This window comes from Neoarius graeffei, chromosome 23 (genome assembly GCF_027579695.1).
Source record: "Neoarius graeffei isolate fNeoGra1 chromosome 23, fNeoGra1.pri, whole genome shotgun sequence".
In the NCBI taxonomy this organism is placed as follows: domain Eukaryota; kingdom Metazoa; phylum Chordata; class Actinopteri; order Siluriformes; family Ariidae; genus Neoarius; species Neoarius graeffei.
In genome coordinates this window covers 27512712-27536671 of record NC_083591.1, presented here as the reverse complement: position 1 = coordinate 27536671, position 23960 = coordinate 27512712, and the positions used below count along the sequence as shown (strand labels likewise).

Sequence of the window (23960 nt, the reverse complement as noted above, 5' to 3'; positions counted from 1 at the left end):
ACACTGCATGCCATGTGCCAGAAACAGCAGCACTACATTTATTATGGTGTGACTCTGCTGGGTGCCTGGTGGACACTAGTGAACCAGTGTCTTCACTTTACATCATTATAACTACAGTTGAATATCAAACTTGATACAGTATGTCATACAGTTGTCTGGTTACATCTGTCATGCCCACGTTGGAGCTCAATTGTGCCATTAGGACTAATTACCATGTACCTGTTACTGATTAGAGCACAATCATACTGTATAAGGACTCTCAGTAACAGACAGACTTTGTGAAAGCCTTCTATTTTGTATCCCTTTTCTGGTTTTGCCTGTGTTTTTGTACTGTGAGTACTGTATTACCTCTAATATCCTGTCTGTACCTTGCTGCCTATTTTTGGACTGCCTTTTTCTGCATTTTGGATCTGTTTGCAAGCGTGCGTTCAATAAAACTCTTCCTGCATTTACAGTACATCCATCTACCACCCTTTTATATAAAACTGTCAGATATTTTCCATAAAACATGTTGGTAAATAATTCCATGTTAATTTTTTTAAAAAGCAAACTAAAAATAAGTGCTGGATAAAAACCCACCTATCTTATGTCTCATCTCATTATCTCTAGCCGCTTTATCCTTCTACAGGGTCGCAGGCAAGCTGGAGCCTATCCCAGCTGACTACGGGCGAAAGGCGGGGTACACCCTGGACAAGTCGCCAGGTCATCACAGGGCTGACACATAGACACAGACAACCATTCACACTCACACCTACGGTCAATTTAGAGTCACCAGTTAACCTAACCTGCATGTCTTTGGACTGTGGGGGAAACCGGAGCACCCGGAGGAAACCCACGCGGACACGGGGAGAACATGTAAACTCCACACAGAAAGGCCCTCGCCGGCCCCGGGGCTCGAACCCAGGACCTTCTTGCTGTGAGGCGACAGCGCTAACCACTACACCACCGTGCCGCCCTATCTTATGTAAATTTTTTTTTTAAAATTGTTGTCTGGTGTTCAAGTGTTTGAGATGTTGCCTTGCACTTATTTTCGGGTTCCCAGTGGTGGTACATCGTTCGTCGGACGTACAGACACCATACGGTCAAGCCATCAAAAATAAGGTAGATAAATTTCTATTAAGTATGGGGCTCCACTCTGCACACGCAAAGCTCTGCTATGAAGGTAGCATTGACTAGTTTTGGATGCAAATACACAGTATTTGTAGGTTATTAAATCAGGGTTCTTGCAGGTTTCAGTAAGTTAAATTTAAGACCTTTTTAAGACCTTTTGAGACCATTACGCGTAAAAATTTAAGACCAACACGACGCATTACTAGAAACATTCGAATTATCCCAGATATTCTCAAAACAGTCCATTTATTGATTCAGTTATAGAAAAATATCAAATAAACTCATAAAACAGATAATCAAAGTACTTATGGATTGGCGATAACAGAACTTCCTGACATCCATATTTGCAACACAACACTAGTAGGCTAACCCTACAAATGTCTGAGTTCATCCCCTTTAGCACCGATCTCAGTTACAAGGGCTTTCAGTTCAGCAAGTTTGTCTTTGTATGCCCTTCTCAGGGCATTGGACTTGGAAAGAAGCTGAGCCATCTTGGAGCCAGCCTTGCTCTCAGCTTCTTCTGCAAGTGCATCTGCTTCCCTGGCAAGACAGGCAGACACATCTTCTAAGCTTGTCTTCCTTTTCTTCAGGTCCTCCAGAGACTGCTCAGCCAGTTTTCTTTTCTGGCTCTGGGATTCCTTTTCTTTTCTGATGCGTTCCTGATCGAGAAAGAGTCGATATTTTGACCGGGCTGCACTCACAGATGCCATTAGTTCCTTGGTGAGGGGGACCTGAGTGACACCCCCATGCATTGCAACAAAGTCCTTGGTGCAACAATTGTGTCCTCTTGCATGTTTTTGGTCTCCACCGCCTTGTTGGCAGAAAAACATGTCAACATGTTGAATTTGAATCTGGAATGCAATAGGCTACTCATTTTCACTCCATGTGTGGACAATACGCCAACTGAAAAATCATTAACGTTAGGCTTTCATTTCCGTAGGCTAGAAAATAGCTGATCACAGGACATGCGCATTACAATAGACTATAGCTCATTCAATTTTGTAATGGCATATTCCTCTAGATGGGTAGCCTTTGACATGATGTTCAAATGCAGGTTTAATGTTATTGTTATTGCATTAGCCTATCTACAAATTGCTCAGTAAAAGTAGGCCATGACTTACTTCAATGTGCTTCAGAAGGTCCTGCGCTGTCCCATGTCCTGAGATCCCATGTATCTCGACCGCACCTCTCCATTGCTCCAGAAATGAACATGGAGGTCCAGCTGCTTGGATTTGGTGGATGAGTTGAAGCTTTCGTCGAACATCAAGACATACTGTCCGCTAATGGCGTTTATTAGTTCTCTCTTAATGAAGTCCGCTATGCCAAATCTTGCTATGTAAGCGATTTTGTTCGGTCCACACGTAAACGTTTTCGCAATGTTCGAGTTGGGGAACATTGCCTGGAAAAGGTCACTGATATTTTCGTTACTGTTATATGACATATGTCTTGTCACTGTGTGGAGAATCCAAAGTACCTCGATTTTGAGGTCTTGGTGGACCCAAAAGTAGACCGAAGATCATTAGGCCTAGGCCTACTTGACGAAGCTGTAACATTATTGCCCTGGAGTCCGGAAGGGCCAGGCATCAACGATGATGTAGACGGCTGGGACGGGGAACAAAACTGTGTGATGCTTTGACTCTGCTGAAGGCTTTTCATGGCAAGTTGGTGTTTGTCCACTTTGGCATGAGACTCAAGCGCCTTCACATCCAGTGTCCCTAACTGTAATATCTTCTTGCATACTTTGCAGCGAGCTTCATATTTACTGCCGGGGACAGCTTGTAACCAGCTGTAAAACTCACCGTTATCGAGCCAAGTTTCGTTGAACACACACTTCCCCATGTTCTTTGAAACTAACGTAGCCTAGCCTACGTGCCTAACAAGCTTGACTTGCTACTGCACGAATTCAGCGGGCAGGTAGCCTAGTGGACAAACTGGGCCATTGCCTACCTGCAGTGAGCAATGGGATTTGCAGTTTTATCACCACGTAGAAAAATACAACCAACTTATGATTAGTTCTACGGCGTTTAATATTTTATGCAGACAACACTTTGCGGGAATGAAAGAATGTAAATTTAAGACTTGACTAATTAAAATTTAAGACCAAAGACAAAAATATGGGTGTTTTAAAGACTTTTTGAGGCCTTAAATTTAACTTTTTCAATTTGAGACTTTTTAAGGACCCGCGGGAACCCTGTAAATAAAATTACTTGGGTGCCTTACCTCTTGAGCTCCATTAGAAGAAGAGTGATGCACACAAACAGCTGTAAGTCTGTTATTTTTTTCTAATGCGTTATATCTTGGATTCTCTGAGAGGAAGCTTTAATTTCCATCGCTTTCATTTTGATGGCAGTAAATACTATTTTTTCTTTCTCTGACTCTTTGCTCAGCTTCTCTCATTCTCTGATACCTTGCAGCCACTAGAGGAGATGAACCGTAGGTCAGCTGGAATGCGATCGCCTCCTTTTATTTCCACTAGATCTCCCAGAACCACCTCCTCGGCATTGACCTGCTTCTTCTCACCCTCACGGATCACTAAAGCTTGCTATACAGGGGGGTGGGGGGATGAGAGAAGAAGACGATAAATCAAATGTTAGTAACAAAATAATAGGGTTATAAATATAACGCATCACCAAGGTGTTTATTCTCACTTTTCTTTCTTTTTTGTTTACCTCATAAATCGAGCAGTTACCACACCTTTCAATCATGTAATAATTTCAATCATGGTAATTATACTAATAGATATTGCTTACTGCACAAACCACTAAACCATGGCTAACTTACCAGTCCTGTTTTATGAACACACAAAATAAAAAGGACAGCACATCACCTCTAAAAATATCAAGTTATGGCACGTGTGTTACCCAATCCCAGTCCTGGTAAGCTTCTGCTCTGCTCACCTGATTAACAGTCATAGGCAACGGTCAGAGGTGAAATGTAGAATATCAACTTTATTGTCTAGAAGAATGACCCAAAAAGCGAGTTCAATCTTCCTGGTGTCTAATTTGCACCCTAAAATTGAATAAAATGCTTAAAATATACTGTTTTGCCCAATTTCCAAAGGTTTGTTTACATCTCACTTATGCGCACTTTCACCACCAGGGGGCCGTCGTCGTGACGTCATTTAAGCCAAACAGACCGGATTGGGCGGTTGCCAGATTGGGCGGTTTTGAATTCTACTTTGTGGGCAAAAATGGCTTGGGCTGGTTGGCAAAAATTGGGCGTGTTTGACGTTAGTTCGGCGGGTTTTTATCATCCCTCATCATTCTTATTATCTCTAGCCGCTTTATCCTGTTCTACAGGGTCGCAGGCAAGGTGGAGCCTATCCCAGCTGACTACGGGCGAAAGGCGGGGTACACCCTGGACAAGTCGCCAGGTCATCACAGGGCTGACAGGTTTTTATCAGATGTTTATAAATATTTCGCACCAACGTTCTGTGTGAGAATGCAGCCAGAGACACTTATAGCCTTAGAAGGTCTTTGATGCAGCACATTGTCCACTAGTCTACATCCAATTCAATCCATATTAAACACTTCTGTGACCCAATCAGAGATCGTGGGCATCACACGACACAGAGTGCAGTTAGTGAACGACGGCTAGTCAAGATGCCAAAGTGGGAAAAATACAAAAAAAAAAGTACAGTATCAAGATAACAGGTGAAGAAAATACATGGATGTAGACAAAACTAAATTAAGCAGAATAACTAGGCCTATAAAATTAATAAAACAAACAGGATAAATAAAAAGATAAATAAATAAAAGAAATAAAACTAAATAATCTCAGCAATGCAGATGTTAGATATGCATCGTAGCCTAACATAGCCTTCATAATATTATGCAAGTGCGTCACCTACTGGTGCATGTAGGATTCAGAACACAGCAGATGATTGCAAAGTTAGCCCTGTATGGAGAGAAACATACAGGGCTAATTTTCAACAATTCAGTTATACCAGGACGTTTAATGGGATTACCCACTGATGCGCACAGGGGCACACACACACACAATCCCTATAATAGAACGTGGATTCATTTATATTGCTAATATAATTTATTGCTAATATTTATAACCTACTCTAAACATACACACAAACAATCATGTTAGCATACTAGCAGGTAGCCATTACAAATCAACTTCAACGTAGTGGCCACTTTATTAGGAACACTTGTGTAAAAAACATGCACAGACATGTATATTGAGCATGTCAGCCATTGTCATGTTAGCAGGCTAGCAGTTAGTATGTTAGCTGTGACTAATCAACTTCAAGGCCACATTATTAGGAACACGTGTGTCTGTATAAACACGCACATTTAGCATGCAAATGGCATATGAACCATTAGCATGCCCACAGGTATCATTTTAGCGGTGACAAATTAACTTCAGCTTAGGGGCCACTTCATTAGGAACACTTGTGTTTGAACAGACATTTATCATGTTAGCATGCTGGCAGGTAGCCATGACAAACTATCCCTTTTGTCTAATTTCCACACTCAGTACGTTTACATGCACGTCCAAATCGAGCTGCTGTCGGTAATCGAGCAAAGGGTCCCAGCAGGGGTGCCAGAGAAATCCAATCCTACATGCACAAGTGAAATCGGGCTATTGTGCAAGGTGCATTGTGCACCCGAGCCACACGTGGCGCTACACGCCCCATCGTGTTGGTACACTTCCGGTTGTCGTCATGAAGAAGAGCTATAGTGTTGCCAGATACTGCTGACGTATTCCAGCCCAAAACATGTTCAAATCCGCTAAAATGCACTTAAAACCCCCAATCTGGCAACACTGGCAGTTCCGTGTTCAAGCTGTTAGGCTTGCTCTAACAGACTGTATGGCTACAAACTGTCCGGCGCAGACCACTGTTTTGTAAGACAACTTATTTTGCACAATAATATTTTTCTAAAGTCCATTTTTTGCTTACAAAAAATATATATATTTTTTGCTTACAATTTAACTTATGTCTTAATAAACACACAAAAAGTTCAATTGTTTTGCTTTTATTGACATTCTTCAGATGTTGGACATATATATATATATATATATATATATATATATATATATATATATATATATACACAAATACAGTGACTTGCTTATGTACACAATTCACAGCTATGCAACAGCTGTACAGATGTATTTGGTGATACAGTAAGTGAGCTAAATTTTAACAGTGCAAACAATGCCACAAAAAGAAAAGACTCATGCCGTTGTCATGATTCGTTGTCATGCCGACTGAGGCTGTTGTGTTTCCCTTGTGGTCTCATCACTCGTCACTTCCGGAAGGGGCAGTGCTGAAGTAAGTAGCTCGAATACGTAGCTCAATAGGGTATACATGCACTAAGTAGCTCGGCAGAAATCGCATAATCTAGGTCGTGTAGCTCGATTCCGAGAAATCAAGTTCGGTTCAATTTCAGCCGAATTAAGGTGTATACATGGCATTTTGAACTTCGATTTCAGTCGAGCAACGGCAGAAATTCGATTCTCTCTATGTGCATGTAAACGCACTGACTGATTATACAGGATCCCTCAGAATTCTCATCTCATCTCATTATCTATAGCCGCTTTATCCTGTTCTACAGGGTCACAGGCAAGCTGGAGCCTATCCCAGCTGACTACGGGCGAAAGGCGGGGTACACCCTGGACAAGTCGCCAGGTCATCACAGGGCTCAGACACAGACAACCATTCACACCTATGGTCAATTTAATTATATATATGTTATTTACCAGCTTAAGGTCGGTCCGTATCGTGAAATACCGTGACTGAGGTCTTTAAAGTACTGAGTATTCAAGGCCTAGGTCACGGTATTTCACCATACAGACCGACCGGGGCAGAGCTAAAGGGGGGCGGGCGGGGCCATTGCCCCTGGGCCTTGGGCCCTCCCCCTAGCCATACAGAACCCCACCCTTTGACATTCAGGCCCTCCCAATAAATGTGCCTTACGCGATTTCATTGGAAATTCCTTGAAACCGACAAGTTTTCACATGATTACAGACTAGTTGACCTATATAGCTCTCATTTTTGCTACACATTCTTATCATGGTTAAAAAAAATAAAATAAAGAAAACCCTGTGAAATCCCTAAACAAACTTAAAATATAATAAATTGTAATGTTTCCAAGCTAAACTAAGCTATTCCTTTTGTATTTAATTGTTTTTTGTTTGAGGAATTTGCAAAAAAAAAAACTGCAATGCATAATGGGTAGGATCTAAAGGCTACCTAACGTCTTCATCCGTCTGACGACATACAACAAGACTAGGAAGGTGCATGCCTGGTTGCGGTTGTTGGTTGTCTACTAGAAACGAATTCAGCATGTTTAAAAGTAAAAGTGGGGCACAAAAGAGGAAGGAAAAGAAAAATAAAGAGGATGCAAACTCTAAACTTCCAAAGTTGGATTCATTTTTTACTTTGCCTTCTCCTGTCCCTGAATTTGCTTGTAGTGAACATGCATTGCCCTGTGTTAGCACTAGCAGCAGTAGCGTGGTGGTGCTTAGCAGTAGCTCTGGCCAAAGTCATATAGAGGAGGGTGGGGAACATGGAGAGGGATTAGCTGAGATGAGCAACCAGAATCAGGAGGGTAGGGAACGTGGAGAGTTAGCTGAGCTAGCTTAAGTGAGCAGCATGATTCCCAGCATGGAATCATCAAACCCAGCTAATTTTCCAACAGACCATGGTAATTTCCCTGAAAACATTGCAGATGCTAATGTGAAGAGGTATATCCTTCACACTGGCCCATGTAAGCCAAATGGTCCCTTTCCCGTCACTGGCAATCACAGTTTTTCAACCTATTACTACACATCTGTCACTAAAGCTGGTATTAAACTTCCATGAAGCTAGTTATGCTACTCGCCCAAGCTTGACTGTGCATATTGCGAGCCTTGCTGGCTTTTTGCCAATCATCAAGCCCCCTCCTACAATAATGCCTGGGTAAACGGAGTTAGAGATTGGAAGCATATCTCCTCCAAAATTGCAGTGCATTAATCTACCCAGATCCATCTCGGTGCGTGTGTAGTCTATGAGCAGTGGAAACTCCATGGTACAATAGATGCTGATATGGAGAGGGATGTTCGTAATGCAGCTAACTTTTGGAGGCAAGTGTTAGAGCGCATTGTGAATGTCACACTGACCTTAGTGTCATGTAACATGGCATTTAGGGGACACCGAGAGTCCATTGGGCAGGGGAACGCAGGAAACTTTTCGTCCATCATTGAACTGTTGGCCCACTACGACCCTGTCCTGAAAGAACTGATCAGCCGGCCCGAGGGATCAGTTAAATATCTGAGCCATGCTATTCAGGATGAGATCATTTATATATTATCACAGAGAGTCAAGAGCAACATAGTCCATGAAATAAATGCATCTCCGTTTTATTCCATCATTATGGACACCACTCAAGACGTAGCAAAGCGCGATCATCTGAGCCAGGTCTTCAGGTATATTTTAAGTGATCGAGATGAAATGGGTGTTGCTACAGATATCAGGATAGTTGAGGCTTTTCTTGGATTCGAAATAAATGTGAACGCATCCGCTTCTGAACTGGAGGGTCGAATTATTAGCTGCATTAAAGGGAATGGCTTAGAGCTCTCCAGATGCTGTGATGACAGTGCAGCGAACATGAGCGGAATTTATTCTGGTGTTCAAGTGAGAATAGTGGAGCGGGAGCCCCTTGCTTTGTACGTGCACTGCAATTCATTGTCTGAATTTGGTACTGAATGATTCTGTCAAAACTATCCCAGAGATTAGACAGTTTTATGATGTTGTTGAACAACTGTACAACTTTTTTTTCCAACAGTGTTAAGAGATGGGCATTACTTGGTGACTTATTGAGCCCAGAGAGCAGGGACGTAACCTTGAAACACCTCTGCCCAACCCGCTGGTCCTCCCGCTACGATGAGCTTGTTGCATTAAAGTACAGATATGGAGACGTCATTAAAGCTCTCAACAAGCTCTCACTTACAAGCGAGAAAATGAATGAACGAGATGAAGCAGATGCACTTAAAAAGGCCATTACTAAATTTCAGTTCATATTTTTAATCAGCCTTCAGACAAAGATTTTGAAGTGCACTAATGCCATCTCAAAGTTACTGCAGGAGAAGACCACTGATCTCCTCAAAGCGTCTGCATTATTGCAGAATGCTGTACGAACTCTTCAGGAGTACAGGGAGCAGTTTGATAAGGCAAAGGCTTCCACTCTGGCATTGGCTGTGAAATGGGGCAGTCAAACGCAATTTGTAGCCACCAGGTTGAAAAAAGTGAAGCACCACTTTGATCACCTTAGCGAAGACAGTTGGCTTTCTGATGCAGAACATTATTTTCGGGTGAATGTGTTCTATGCATGCCTTGATGTAATCATTCAGCAGCTGTCACAAAGGTTTGTCAGTTTAAATCAGCCTGCTCATTTGTTTGAGGCTATTCATCCAAATACGCTCCAGCATGCCAAAGACGAGGAGCTATACGAAGTGGCCCATCGACTGTGTGATCACTATAGTCGGGATATTGACTCCAGCTTTCCTGGTCAACTAGTGTCATTTAGGGTTTGTTTCAAGGAGCAGATAGTGAGACACACATCTGTGCTTAGCCTTGCCAGGTTGTTGGTACTAGATCATCCAGCAGTAACTTCTACATTTAGTGAGGTGTGCACGGCCTTCTTGCTTTTTCTCACTCTCCCCGTCTCAGTTGCGACAGCAGAGTGCTCTTTCTCCAAATTAAAATTGATAAAAAATTATCTCAGGAGCACAGTGGGTCAAGAGAGACTCTGTGGATTGGCCATTTTATCAATTGAGAATGAGCGAGCAAGAGTGCTTAACATCCCTCAAATAGTCGACGACTTTGCGGAGCGCAAGGAGCGTCGAATGCCTTTTTAACGACGAATGCAGGTTTCCGTGTCGGCTTTGTAGTTGAAGACGTGCTTATACAATGAGGGTGTATCATTCATGATTGCTGGATTTTTTGTTGTTGTTGTTGTTTAGTGTCTATTTGGAACATAATAAAAAATGAATGGAAAATACAGGCTATGTAGGCCTATAAAAAATAATAATAATAAAAAAAAAACTTTGAGCAAGTTCTGTTCTAATATAGCATGAATATATGCTGCAGGCCTTCTGTTTGTTTGCAATTTCACCATGGCTAGGTCCAAAGGCTACATTCTTAAAAACTGCTTTTTGTTAGATATAGCCTGAGTAGGCCTATATGCCACAAGCCTTCTAATTTGTTTGTTTACAATTTCGCCATGTGGGGGGGAGGGGGGACCTGATTGGTGTTTTGCCCCAGGGCCTTGTGTGCAGTTGTTCCGCCACTGGGACCAACCAGCTGGTAATTTTTTTTTTCTTTACCAAATTCTAACAGAAAACGAGAGCGCCCAAAAGGGAAAACCAAGCCAAGGCAAGCCGCCATTTTGAATCCTCATTCACGGCTGTAATGCAAATTGCTTCCTCCTACAAGTGCACTTCCATGGCAGAAAAAAAAACCCCTACATTTTGCCACCTATGTAGTCCCCTATTTATACAAATAGGAGTCATTCAGGATTCAGCCATGTTTTTGCTTGGTGTTAGCAAGTTAGAGGTTTTTTAGCTTTCTCCCAAAAGGTTTTCTTTTATTTTGTCTTCCTCAGGGTAGTAAAACTCGCTTTCGCTGTGAACACTGTCGTTATCACTATCCATGCTGTAAAATTAATGCTATTTTGAATCCTCATTCACAGCTGTAATGAAAATGGATTCCTCCTCAGTATACAAGTGCACTTCCATGGCAGGAAAAAAACTACATTTTGCCGCCTATATAGTCCCCTATTTATACAAAATTGAGTCATTCAGGATTCAGCCATGTTTTTGCTTGGTGTTAGCAAGTTAGAGGTTTTAAGCTTTCTCCTGAAATGTTTCTTTTTATTTTGTCTTCCTCAGGGTAGTAAAACTTGCTTTCGCTGTGAAGACTGTCGTTATCGCTATCCATGCTGTAAAATTAATGCTATTCTCCTGAGAAATGCGAAAATAAATGTTGACAAAAATTGCTACTATGTTTGTTGTTGTGAACGAGCGAGTCGCCAGAAGTCCGTAACTGGGGTCGGTACCGTAGGATACGGACCCGCTTGCCAGCCAATCAGAGCACAGGATTTGGACCACAAAAAAAAAAATACTTATTAACAATACTTCTTGGGACCAGAAGAAAATTACAGAGGGTTTTTTAACATATAAAGTTTCAAATGTGCATAAAATGAAAACCGTTGCCTATGAGCTTTAAGGTCATAAAGCAGTTGCTAAATAAGTGCTTGGTTAAATTGGGCATGTGAGAACAGAGAAAAGAGAGGTAGGGTTACTGGGACTTGTTTTGTGTTCCAGTACTGTTTATAACACCCCCTCATTGGAGACTTCTCATGACTCATGGTCACTTAAAGCAGAATGGAAGGAGGAAAGAGGGTGTGAACACACTTGCCATAAAAAGCAGTAGTTAAAGCAGTTTCGCTGACAAATTGCAGTCAATTTCCATCAAATTACAACCCTGTTGAAACTGAGAAATTGTACTGTTTTTTGAAAAATATATGCTCATTTTGAATTTAATGCCAGCAACAAGTTTCAAAAACATTGGGACATAGGCAATAAAAGACTAGAAAAGGTAAGCTTAAAAAAAACCCACCCATGTGGTGGAACTAATTAGGTTAACTGGCAACAGGTCAATAACATAATTGGGTATGAAAAGAGCATCCCAGAGAGGTTGACTCTCTCAGAAGTAAAGATGAGGAAGTGTTCACCACTCTATGAAAGACTGTGTGGAAAAATAGTGAAACAATTTTAAAATAATGTTCTTCAACTTTAAATTGCAAAGAATTTGGGGATCACATAATATATGGTATATAACATAATTAAAAGTTCCAGAGAATCCAGACAAATCTCTGAACAAAAGGGCCAAGGCCAAAAAACAATTTTTTGATGCCCATGATATTCAGGCCCTCGGGTGGTACTGTATCAAAAACAAACAATTCTGTAGTGGAAACCACTGCCTGAGCTTAGGAACACTTCCAAAACCACTGTCAGTGAACACCGTTCACCACTGCATCCACAAGTGCAAGTTAAAATTCTATCATGCAAAAAATAAACTATATAAAGTATAAACAATATCCAGAAACACTGCTGCCTTCTCTTGAGCCTGTTTACGATGGACTGAGGTGAAGTGGAAAACTGTCCTGTGGTCTAACGAAGCAAAATTAGAAATTCTTTTTGGAAATCATGGACTCAATATCCTCCAGGCTAAATAGGAGAGGGGTCATCCAGTGTGTTATCAATGCACAGTTCAAAAGCCAGCATCTACTGTATGATGGTATACAGGTGCATTAGTGGACATGGAATCGGTAGCTTGCACATCTGGGAAGGCACCATTAATGTGGAATAATATATACAGGTTTTGAAGCAACATATGCTGCCATCCAGATGATGTCCTTTTCAGGGAGGGCGTTGCTTAATTCAGCAAGACAATGCCAAACCGCATTCTGCATGTATTACAACTGCATGTCCCTGTAGTAAGAGTGTCTGGGTGTTAAATTGGCCTGCCTGTAATCCAGACCTGCCACCCATTGAAAACATTTGGCAAATTATGAAATGAAAAATATGACAAAGGAGACACTAAACTGGTGAGCAACTGAAATCCTGTATCGGGCAAGAATGGGACATTTTCCACTTTCAAAACTACAGCAATTGGTCTCCTCAGTTCCCATACAGAACATTGGTAAAAGAAGAGGTGATGCAACACAGTGGTAAATAGGCCCCTGTCCCAACTTCTCTGAAACTTGTTACTGGCATCAAATTCAAAATGAGCATATATTTTACAAAGAATAAAATTTCTCAGTTTCAACATTTGATATATTGTCTTTGTACTATTTTCAATGAAATATAGATTTTACATGATTTGCAAATCATCACATTCTGATTTTATTGATAGTTAATGCAGCGTCCCAAGTTTTTTGGAAACAGGGTGGTATGTATATCGTTCTGTCAGCTGGCTACCTAGCTAACAGAATACAATAACAGTATTATGTCAGTTGTCATGTCCAAACCCCATTTCCAGAAAAGTTGGGATATTTTCCAAAATGCAGTAAAAACAAAAATCTGTGATTTGTTAATTCACATGAACCTTTATTTAACTGACAAAAGTACAAAGAAAGGATTGTCAATAGTTTTACTGACCAACTTAATTGTATTTTGTAAATATAAACAAAGTTAGAATTTGATGCCCGCAACACACTCAAAAAAAGTTGGGAGGGAGGCAAAATAAGACTGGAAAGTTTATAGGATATTTAAATAGCACCATTTTGGAAGATTCTAAAATAAGCAGGTTAATTGGTAACAGGGGCGGCACGGTGGTGTAGTGGTTAGCGCTGTCGCCTCACAGCAAGAAGGTCCGGATTCGAGCCCCGTGGCTGGCGAGGGCCTTTCTGTGCGGAGTGTGCATGTTCTCCTCGTGTCTGCGTGGGTTTCCTCCGGGTGCTCCAGTTTCCCCCATGGTCCAAAGACATGCAGGTTAGGTTAACTGGTGACTCTAAATTGACCGTAGGTGTGAATGGTTGTCTGTGTCTGTGTGTCAGCCCTGTGATGACCTGGCAACTTGTCCAGGGTGTACCCTGCCTTTTGCCCGTAGTCAGCTGGGATAGGCTCCAGCTTGCCTGTGACCCTGTAGAACAGGATGAAGCAGCTAGAGATAATGAGATGAGATGAGATGAGATGAGATGAGATGAGATGAATTGGTAACAGGTGAGGGTATCATGATTGGCTATAAAAGGAGCAGCACTAATGGCTCAATCTTTGCAAGCAAGGATGGGTCATTGCTCACCCCTTTGTGCCAAAAGCTGTGAAAGAATTGTTTGTCAATTCAAAAAGAAAATTCTCTGCAATCTTGTGTTGAGAAATGTAGGTCTTTCAAAATCTACAGTGCATAATATTGTGAAAAGATTCAGGAAATTCGGAGACCTCTCCATGCATAAAGGGCAAGGTCAGAAACCACTGTTGAATGTGCATGATCTTTGAGCCCTCAGATGGCACTGCCTGAGAAACCATCATGCTAATGTGACAAATATAGACAAATGGGCTCAGGAGTACTTCAGAAAAGCATTGTCACTTAACACAGTCCACTGCTGCATCCAGAAATGCAATCTGAAACTGTATTATGCAAGGAAGAAGCCATTCATCAATTCTATGCAGAAACACCAACAATTTCTCTGGGCCCAAACTCATCTCAGATGGACCAAAAGACAGTGGAAATATGTGTTGTGGTCAGATAAGTCCACATTTCAGCTTGCTTTTGGGAAAACCAGACGTCAAGTTCTCTGTGCTAAAGGTTAACATGACCATCCAGTTTGTTATCAGAGAAAGGTGCAAAAGCCGGCATCTGTGATGGTAAGGGGGTTCATAGCATGGGTGAGTTGCATGTATGTGAAGGTACTACTGATGAGGAGGTGTATATTGGGATTTTAGAGAGACATACATTGCTATCAAGGCGAGGTCTCTTCCTGAGAAGTCCATGCTTATTTCAGCAGGACAGTGCCAGGCCTTATTCTGCATGGGTTACAACAGTGTGGATTTGTAGACAGTGTGTGTGCTTGACTGGCCTGCTGCCAGTCCAGATCTGTCTCCTATTGAGAATGTATGGCGCATCATGAAGAGGAGAATCGGACAACAGTGACCACAGGCTGTTGAGCAGCTTAAGTCTTGTATCAAGAAAGAATGGACAAAAATTCTGATTACAAAACTGCAAGAATTAGTATCCTCAATTCCCATGCAATTAAAAAAATGTTATTAAAAGGGAAGGTGATGTAACACACTGGTAACAGTGCCTCTGTCCCAATTTTTTTGAGTATGTTGCAGGCAGGCGGGCGGGCGGCACGGTGGTGTAGTCGTTAGCACTGTAGCCTCACAGCAAGAAGGTCTGGGTTCGAGCCCCGTGGCCGGCGAGGGCCTTTCTGTGCGGAGTTTGCATGTTCTCCCCGTGTCCGCGTGGGTTTCCTCCGGGTGCTCCTGTTTCCCCCACAGTCCAAAGACATGCAGGTTAGGTTAACTGGTGACTCTAAATTGACCGTAGGTGTGAATGTGAGTGTGAATGGTTGTCTGTGTCTATGTGTCAGCCCTGTGATGACCTGGCGACTTGTCCAGGGTGTACCCCGCCTTTCGTAGGCTACGTTTACATTAGACCGTATCTGTCTCGTTTTCTTCGCGGATGCACTGTCCGTTTACATTAAACCCCCTGGAAACGCCAGGAAATGGGAATCCGCCAGCGTCCACGTATTCAATCCAGATCGTGTCAGCTCCGGTGCTGTGTAAACATTCAGAATTCGCGAATACGCTGTGCTGAGCTCTAGCTGGCGTCTCACTGGACAACGTCACTGTGACATCCACCTTCCTGATTCGCTGGCGTTGGTCATGTGACGCGACTGCTGAAAAACGGCGCGGACTTCCGCCTTGTATCACCTTTCATTAAAGAGTATAAAAGTATGAAAATACTGAAAATACTGATGCAAATACTGCCCATTGTGTAGTTATGATTGTCTTTAGGCTTGCCATCCTTCCACTTGCAAATAGTAAGTGATATGCGCTGGGATCACACACACAGCGGCTCAGTCCCGAATCGTGGCTTGTTCACTTCACTCGCGCACTGTGTGAGCTGCGCAGGGCCGGAGTGCGCACCCTCCAGAGGGCACTCGCTGTTCAAGGCGGAGTGATTTGGAGCACAGGATGCCTGCGGAGCCGAGCGTATCCGTGTATTAGGCTTGCCATCCTTCTACTTGCAAGTGGTGAGCCTTGCGCGGCTTGCCATCCTTCTACTTGCAAGTGGTGAGCCTTGCGCATGCCCTAAATGCACTGGGATCATGTTACGCGCCGTCTGAAATGCACTGGGATCATGTTACGCGTCGTCTAAAGTCATGTGATTAGTGTATCCGCGTATTGGCGTTGCTGTGTGCACGGCTAACGGTTTTAGTGTAAATGCGAATCGTTTTAAGAACGTTAATCTGATGATCCGCTGATTCGACGTAATGTAAACTTAGCCGTAGTCAGCTGGGATAGGCTCCAGCTTGCCTGCGACCCTGTAGAACAGGATGAAGCGGCTAGAGATAATGAGAATGAGAATGTTGCAGGCATCAAATACTACTTCATTTTTATTTACAACATACAATTAAGTTGGTCAGTAAAACTATGGAAACTTGTTTGTACTTCTGTCAGTTAGATAAAGATTCATGTGAATTAACAAGTCACAGATTTTTATTTTTATTGCATTTTGGAAAAAAAATCCCAATTTTTCTGGAAATGGGTTTTGTATAATTAAACCCAATTTGAACATAGTGACTATAGTCACATAGTTTTTTTTAGAATTTCTAAGCAATGTTGCAAGAGTACAGTTGTATTGAATATTGGTATGTCTGTGATCAGCCACAGGCACAAGGCCACAGGTCAAGCTGTGCCAATATTCAGTATAGCCATATGTTTGCTAATGTAATATTGCTTTTATACAACAGTTCTATAAACAAGATATCACTACTAAGTAAGTGACATTTCAGACACAATATGGCCAAATGTTCTGTTTATTTTTGCTCCACCAGTGGAACTAGATCTTGAAGAAGCTGCACTCACTTTATAGCACATTGGTTAGCTTGCTAGATAGCTTGTATTGATTTGTGCATCCCTACTAATGGTGTTTCTCGTAAAATTAGCATCTCTCCTTCCTTTTCATCTTCAAATGACATGGTTTCATATTTTCCCCATGCGCACAGGTTGCACGGCCGACCACGATATAACTGCTCCTGACCATCACAGAAGTGCGAACAGCATGCCTGAGCACTTCTCTTGCAGTCGCACAGCAGTCGCTGAGTGCTATACAATTATGCGAGCAGCACTGGACTGGACTGACGCTCAATCACACATCTCATAAATAATGTAGTAAACAACACATTTCCTGATTATTTAGCATTCTTTGCATGAGTTTCAAGCCGTCAACTTGTTGTTTTTTTTATTATTCCTATTTTTTGCAGTTATTCATACATATTAGAATCCTATGTAACTGTTATATTTCTGAATTATGAAAGCACTTATATCACTGTATTTAAATGTGCTATGAAACTGCTTCTGATATAACACTTGTATAGCTTTAAAAAAAATATTTTATTACATGTGCAATTTAAAGACTTAATTGTGCATTAATTCTTTTGATACTTATCCTACAAAATATTTTTGACTTCAAATATACAATTATTGATTTTCAGTGCAAAATTTACATGAAAATAAAGTGCTTTCATAGCGATTTATAAAAGGACTATCTTAGCGCTATGCCCATGATATTGACCGCCAACATTTACTTTTCTAAATGTATCCTATAGGCCAACAAAATACTAATTTACGTGTATGCATGCCTCTACAAATATAACAGAGAGCTTTTATCAGATTCTATACGTGTTGCTCCTTTATAAATATCCACAGTAGGTATAAAACTGCATCCAGAAAGCACTCAGGAAGCGCTTATGCCGGGCGCTAACTTGTTCCTGGATGTGCTATTGTTCTGCATTTGCGTAGCATTTTTACAACTGTTTTTGGTAAAGGTAACTTGCGGGGCTATTTCCTTAAAACTGGCACCCTCATGTCACGAAAATATGCTCGACAAATATTCACCCAACTGAAGTGACTCACAATATTGTGTCCCGGGGTATTCACAATACTTAAGAACTGCCTCCTTGTTTAAAGTCATTCATGCCATAAACGTATGCATGACATGTTGGCGGGCATGTTGAGTCATTCATCGAGCCATGCCACTCACCCCAGGGGGGAGGGGTTAACCGTGGAGGGCCAAGCCTAAGCTGTAAACCATCGTTAGGCCTAGGGCCTACATTTCTTGAGGTAAGTAGGCCCATTTACATCCATTTTAATTATTGTAAAGCAGATTAAAGTGAAATTATCGTGAAATTCATTAGTTTGTCCTTTCTTGATTATTGCAATATATGCACAGTAGCACTGAAATCAACAGTATTTACTCCCTGTTGTCTCTTAAGTCAAACTTTGATATTAAATACAGTAAAGTCTTACATAGTTTAATTGTAAGACCATTTTTATACACTTGTACACAGACTGGTGACAAAAGGGAAAATACAACAGTGTCTTGTTAAGCTGTTGTGCCACCATGAGCTAATAGAACAATGCACATTGTCATAGACTTTCTAGGACTGTACTAGAGAGATGAACACCATTCATTAAAAAGATTAATGAATGGTGTTCATCAAACCTAATGTTTTGATATTAATAGAGAGCTGTCTGTTTAAATTCATATTTAAACAAAATAGCCCATGGGGCTATTTAGCCCATGAGCTGTTTTGCAAAGGCTCACCCACACCCCTGAACAGCACCATCAGTGCTTTCACTAATGTTCGTTAAGCGAGCTGCATTCACCCAACAGCTTCAAGATGCCTTCTCTGTGTCTCTCACCCTTCCCCTTTGTCTCCCTGCCCTCTCTCCATCCCTGCACCATGGAAACAAGGGCCAATTTCCCCAAAACCAGTTCCTGCTCTGTCTCTTCTCCTCTTTCAGTTTTGTAACTCCGGGGCCACGGGTGTGGGGGTAAAACCTGGGCTGTTGTTGCAGCGAACCTGGACATTTCCATGACCAATGCCATGTGTTGGAGGTGGGGGTGTTGTTCCAGATCCCTGATGCACTGCAGGTTGCCCATGGTCAAGCTGGAATGTCTCCCTGTGAGTATTCAAGGGGGTACATACCATGCATAGTTGGATTCAGGCTGTAACCAGATCTCAATTCACCAATGTCTGATTAGAAGTGAGGCACTGGGTACAGCACACCAGGGGAAGGTGAGGTGTATGCATGGGAATGTGCACTATTATCCCCTAGTGAAAATCATACTACAATTCTGGAGACAAAAACATAAAATAGAGGCAGCGGTTAGTCCCTACCTCACCCTGCCACAGATTTTGGGGACAAATTGACCAGCATAAGTTTTTGAGAGGAATGTGTGTGTACAGTTCCTTTGTCAGTATAGCACAGGGCCAGAGGTCCACAGTGCTGGCTGGGGAGGCTTTTCCCAGGGTCACTGAGGTCAGCTCTGGAAAAGGATGGTGGGGAGGGCTCTATCCCCTCTTCCCTTTGGGGTATTTTCCCCTTGGGGATTTCCCTTTGGAGCAGACACAATACAAAACCCTCTGATACACCTTAGGTGAAAGTAATTGATGGGCAGCAGGCTAAGCCCAACTTTGTGCCCTCCTTCCACTATTTTATGATTTATTAAAGGTTATATTGAGTGACTTGGGACAGACAAATGAAAGAAGAAACAGCCCATTTATTGGCCCCAAACAGCAGTCAGGAAATGCTAAATTTATTTATCCCTGATAAGCAAGCCTGTGGTGATGCTGGCAAAGAAAAGCTCCCTCAGACAACATGAAGAAAACTTGGGAAGAACCAGACTCAAAAGAGAACCCATCCTCATTTGGGTGATAACAGATAGCATGATTATAAATAACTTGCTTTGATAACAGTGTCCTATATAGTCACAAAGTACAACTGTGTAAGCAGGAAATTTGTGATAGTTTTAGCATGAAGTCTATTTTGTTGAAGTTATTGTAACCCTAAAAGTTGGCGCAAGTGCGTGCAAACTCCCATCCTCCTTACTGGGGCGTGGAATAAACGGGCTACAGGTGGTTTACAGAAATTCAGTTTATTGCAGACCAAACACTTGCATACAACTTCACTCCTCTCACGTCTTTACTCAACTCCCCCGTGTTCCTCTTTTCTCCTACCCCTTGGTCACTTTTCCCCCGGAACCAATTTCCTCAAGGCCCTTAACAAAATGTTATGAGAGACTGCTGTATAAAACAAAATATAACAAAATTAAGATAATGTAATATACTCTGTTACAGTCTTCCCCTGCTACCAGAAAAAAACATCCACGTTTCAGACTAAACAACTAAAACATATCAACCTTTACAATAGATAACTGAACAAAATAACCCCAGTGTCTGTCTCCCACACCAGGTAAATACATGGACAGGTGTGATACAGTACCTTGCTCAACATAAGTGTGAACAGGAAAAAACCCACATGTAATACCGTAAATCAAATAAATGCATGCAATACCTGTGTAGATGACCCGTGCGAGTTTTCCCCTATGTCACAAAACTTCCAAACCTATCAGGTGGCTTAACTACCTGCCCACTATGGGTAGTTTTAAGTGGGGCATCAAGAACAAAGGACTCAACCCTCTGCGACAAATCCTTAGGTGGAGATTTAGAGGGGCTGGATGGGGGTGTAGAGAAAGGGGTGGACTGTGTAAAGACAGGAGAGCTTGGTTGCATCTCACCCTCTGTTGAATCAGCCTGAGCAACAGCCTGATCAGGCACATATGGTGGAATAGGTGGCTGAAATGGCAAAGACCTTGACAATGCATTTAAGGTAGAGGAGGACAGATCAGCCCCAGAGTGGTCAACATGTGGCTCAGATGGTGGAGGGCAAGTAGGCCTAGTCACTGGGTCTTTAAGGAGACCACTGAAGGACTTGAGATGGTTGTGGTGCACCACCCACCTACATGACTGAGGGCTTTTGGGGTCTGTTATTTCATAGGTCACCCCAAGACTGTCTTCTTTGTCAAAATGCTTCAAGATCTTATATGGGCCCTTCCGTCTAGGAGCTAGTTTGTTGTGTTTTTGAGCAGGGTCATCCAATAGAACCAAGTCCCCCTCTTGGTGTGGATGAAATGACACCCTTTTATCATACTGCCTTTTCTGCCTTGATTTAGCAGCAACAGATCTATCTGTGGCATCACTAAAGGCATGTGAAAGATGCATGCAAAGATCTCTTGCATAAGCTCCAGGTGTACTGGGAGCTGTTGCTGACAGTGCAGGGTTCCAGTTCAAAAACACATGAACAGGTAGGTGTGGTTCTCTGCCATGAGCAAGGAAAAATAGAGAGTAGCCAGTGCTAGAGTGCATACTCGAGTTGTATGCTAGTTCTACTTGTGACAAGTACCTATCCCATTCACCCCCACTTTGGTAAATATATTTAGTGAGCTGGTCCTTCAATGTCTTATTCAGTCTCTCAACCATACCATCCGACTGTGCATGATACGGTGAAGTCCTGGTCTTTTCAGTACCCAGGGATGCACACAGGTGTTTGACTACGTCAGACTCAAACTGTCTACCTTGATCAGTATGTATTGACTCTGGAACCCCATGTTGATGAATATAGTGCTCAAATAGGTACTGAGCAACTGTAGGTGCTTGCTGATCCTTCATAGGATATAAATTAGCAAAGCGGGTGAAAAAGTCTACCACAGCTAAGATGTACCTGTTCCCCTGTGTAGTCACAGGCAGCTCTGTTATGTCTGCCGCGATTTTCTGGAATGGCCTTTTGGCATGAATGGACTGCAATGGAGCCCTTTCAGGTAGTGTGGGAGAGCTGTGGGATTGACATGGTAAACATTCAGTGGAGAATTTGTGAATATCTCTCGACATGTACGGCCAATAACAGATCTGTCTCGCTCTCAACAGGGTACGTTCAGCTCCTAAGTGTCCACAAAACTTGTCACCATGCAACCATTTCAAAGCTATGGGAATGAGGGCCTCTGGAAGTACAACCTGATATGAGGTGGGCGAATGGGGAGATGGTCTCACCACATGACACAGAATGCCATTATGCACCACTAATTTGGGAAATTCATGTTACAACTTCCACAGGACTGGTGGTGATTGCTTTAGCTGACCCAATGGTGGCCTATGTCTATCCTTCCATAACCAAGACAGAGTCATGTGAAGACAGACATCTGCCTGTTGTTGGGCCTGCAGCTCTGCCATATCGATGGCCAGTATAGCCTGGGTGTCAGGTAAGCCAGGAGATAGGTCACTCTGCTGTTCATTTGTAGATGGGATTGTGGCTGGAGACGCACCACTCCCAATGACACACTGAACAGCCTTAGTAACCATCTCTGGTGAGCTAGGCCTTCTAGACAGTGAGTCAGCATTGGCATGCTGCTTTCCCTCCCGGTGAATGACAGAAAAGTCGTAAACATCCAACTCGAGCAGCCAGCGTGCACGACGACCAGTGGGGTCATTATCTACAGTGGCTTTCCTCAAATTCAAAAGGGGTTTATGATCTGTGATGACTGTGAACGATGTGCCTGACAGAAAATGTTTGAAGTGATGCACAGACCAGACTATGGCCCATAATTCTCAGTCATAAGTAGACCACTTCCTTTCTGCTGATGTCAACATGTGACTTGCATATGCGATCACACGTTCTTTCCTATCCTGGCTTTGAGCCAGTACAGCACCTATACAATCCTGCGACACATCAATATATAACAAGAAAGGCTGGGTGAATATAGGATGAGCCATGAGAGGAGGGCTGGTCAAGGCATGTTTCAGGGATTGAAAGGCATCACACTGAGTGGACCAATGAAACACCACATCCTTTTGAGTCAGAGCATGAAGTGGGGCAGCTAGGACTGAGAAATTTTTAACAAATCTCCAGTAGTATGAACACAACCCCACAAATGCTCGCACCTCTGTGGTGGTCCGCGGGGTAGGCCAGCTACGAACCTTTTCAAGGTTTTTGGCATCTGGTTGAAGACCCTCGCTGGACACTACATGTCCCAGAAAAGAAACATTCTTGCATGCTAGATGGCATTTGCGGGAGTTTAATTTGAGACCAGCGGAACGAAAATGTTTGAAAACTTCCTCCAAACCACTCAAATGTTCAGAAAAGGTTCTGCTAAATACTAGCACATCATCCAAATAAATGAGACACACTTTCCAGTGTAATCCCTGAAGAACTAGCTCCATGAGTCTTTGGAACGTAGGGGGAGTGTTCGTGAGACCCATGGGCATAACTTTGAACTGATACAAAGCACTGCCTGTGTTAAATGCAGTTTTCTCCTTGTCGTGCTCATCTAACTCAACTTGCCAATAACCAGAGGTGGAAAAACCCGGGTGCAGAAAGTAAAAACCCTGCCACATTTTTGCTCCAGCCAATTCAATGAACCAGCTGATCCTAATTACCACATCCCCTAAGCCAGGTTGATGAGCTAATTGGTGAAATCACCTGTGTTGAGAGCACAGGCAGAAGGAAAACCTAAGCAGGACTTTTACTTTGTCAATCCAGTTTTTCCACCTCTGCCAATAACCACTGACTAAATCAATGCTGCTGAACCAGCACGCCCCAGACAAGCTATCCAGGGCATCTGCTGGACGTGGTAATGGGTAGGAGTCTTTGACTGTAACTGCGTTCAGTTTTCGAAAGTCTATGCAAAATTGGTATGTGCTGTCCTTCTTTTTGACTAGCACCACCGGCGAAGCCCAAGGGCTGCAACTTTCTTCAATAACATCTTGGGAAAAGAGCTGTTGAACTTGCCGGTCTATTTCAGATCTCAAGTGGGCAGAGGTGCTGTATGCTCTCTGTCTTATAGGTGGGGCATCACCTGTGCATATGCTATGATGAACCCAGTTAGTACACCCAAAATTATGTTCATGAGAATTAAACACATCAGAGTACTGGCTGAGCAACCTCTCCAACTGCTGTATCTGCTCACTGTTCAGAGCTGTGTGGTTGAGCTTAACAGGCAGTTGGGCAGAGTGTCGCTCTGCCTGGGACTACACTTGAACTACTGTAGCATCAATCAAAGAAAAGTCTTCCCCTTTCTGCTGAAATAGAGAATGAAAGTCCCCCAGTCTTGTGCTACCTGGTACATAACAGTCATCTTGGGTTGGATTCATGACACGAACCCATACTACACCTTTTGTAACAGGGGCAACCATGCATGCCACAAAGAGACTGGGGAATGTAACGGCATCCAGCTCCAGAACCCCAGTGTAGTTACACAAGAGCTCTGGCTGTCCTATAGAGGGCTG

At 42.7% G+C, this 23960-nt stretch overlaps 2 protein-coding genes across 4 annotated transcripts in view; both read right to left on the bottom strand.

Moving 5' to 3' along the window:
• The window catches only part of sdhc (succinate dehydrogenase complex, subunit C, integral membrane protein), a 443337-nt gene extending 425674 nt beyond the window's left edge, over positions 1 to 17663 (bottom strand). Inside the window, exon 1 of the mRNA XM_060906019.1 lies at positions 17659 to 17663. The gene's annotated coding sequence lies outside the window, so the exon portion shown is untranslated. The remainder of the gene's footprint in view (positions 1 to 17658) is intronic.
• Positions 1 to 23960, bottom strand: part of atp1a2a (ATPase Na+/K+ transporting subunit alpha 2a) — a 431823-nt gene that overhangs the window by 240679 nt on the left and 167184 nt on the right. For 2 of the 3 annotated variants that reach the window (XM_060906007.1, XM_060906009.1), the window contains exon 6: positions 3518 to 3652. The exons of the other annotated variant lie outside the window; for it this stretch is intronic. In XM_060906007.1, coding sequence (XP_060761990.1) covers positions 3518 to 3652 — 135 coding nt within the window. The remainder of the gene's footprint in view (positions 1 to 3517; positions 3653 to 23960) is intronic. 3 annotated transcript variants of the gene reach the window in all.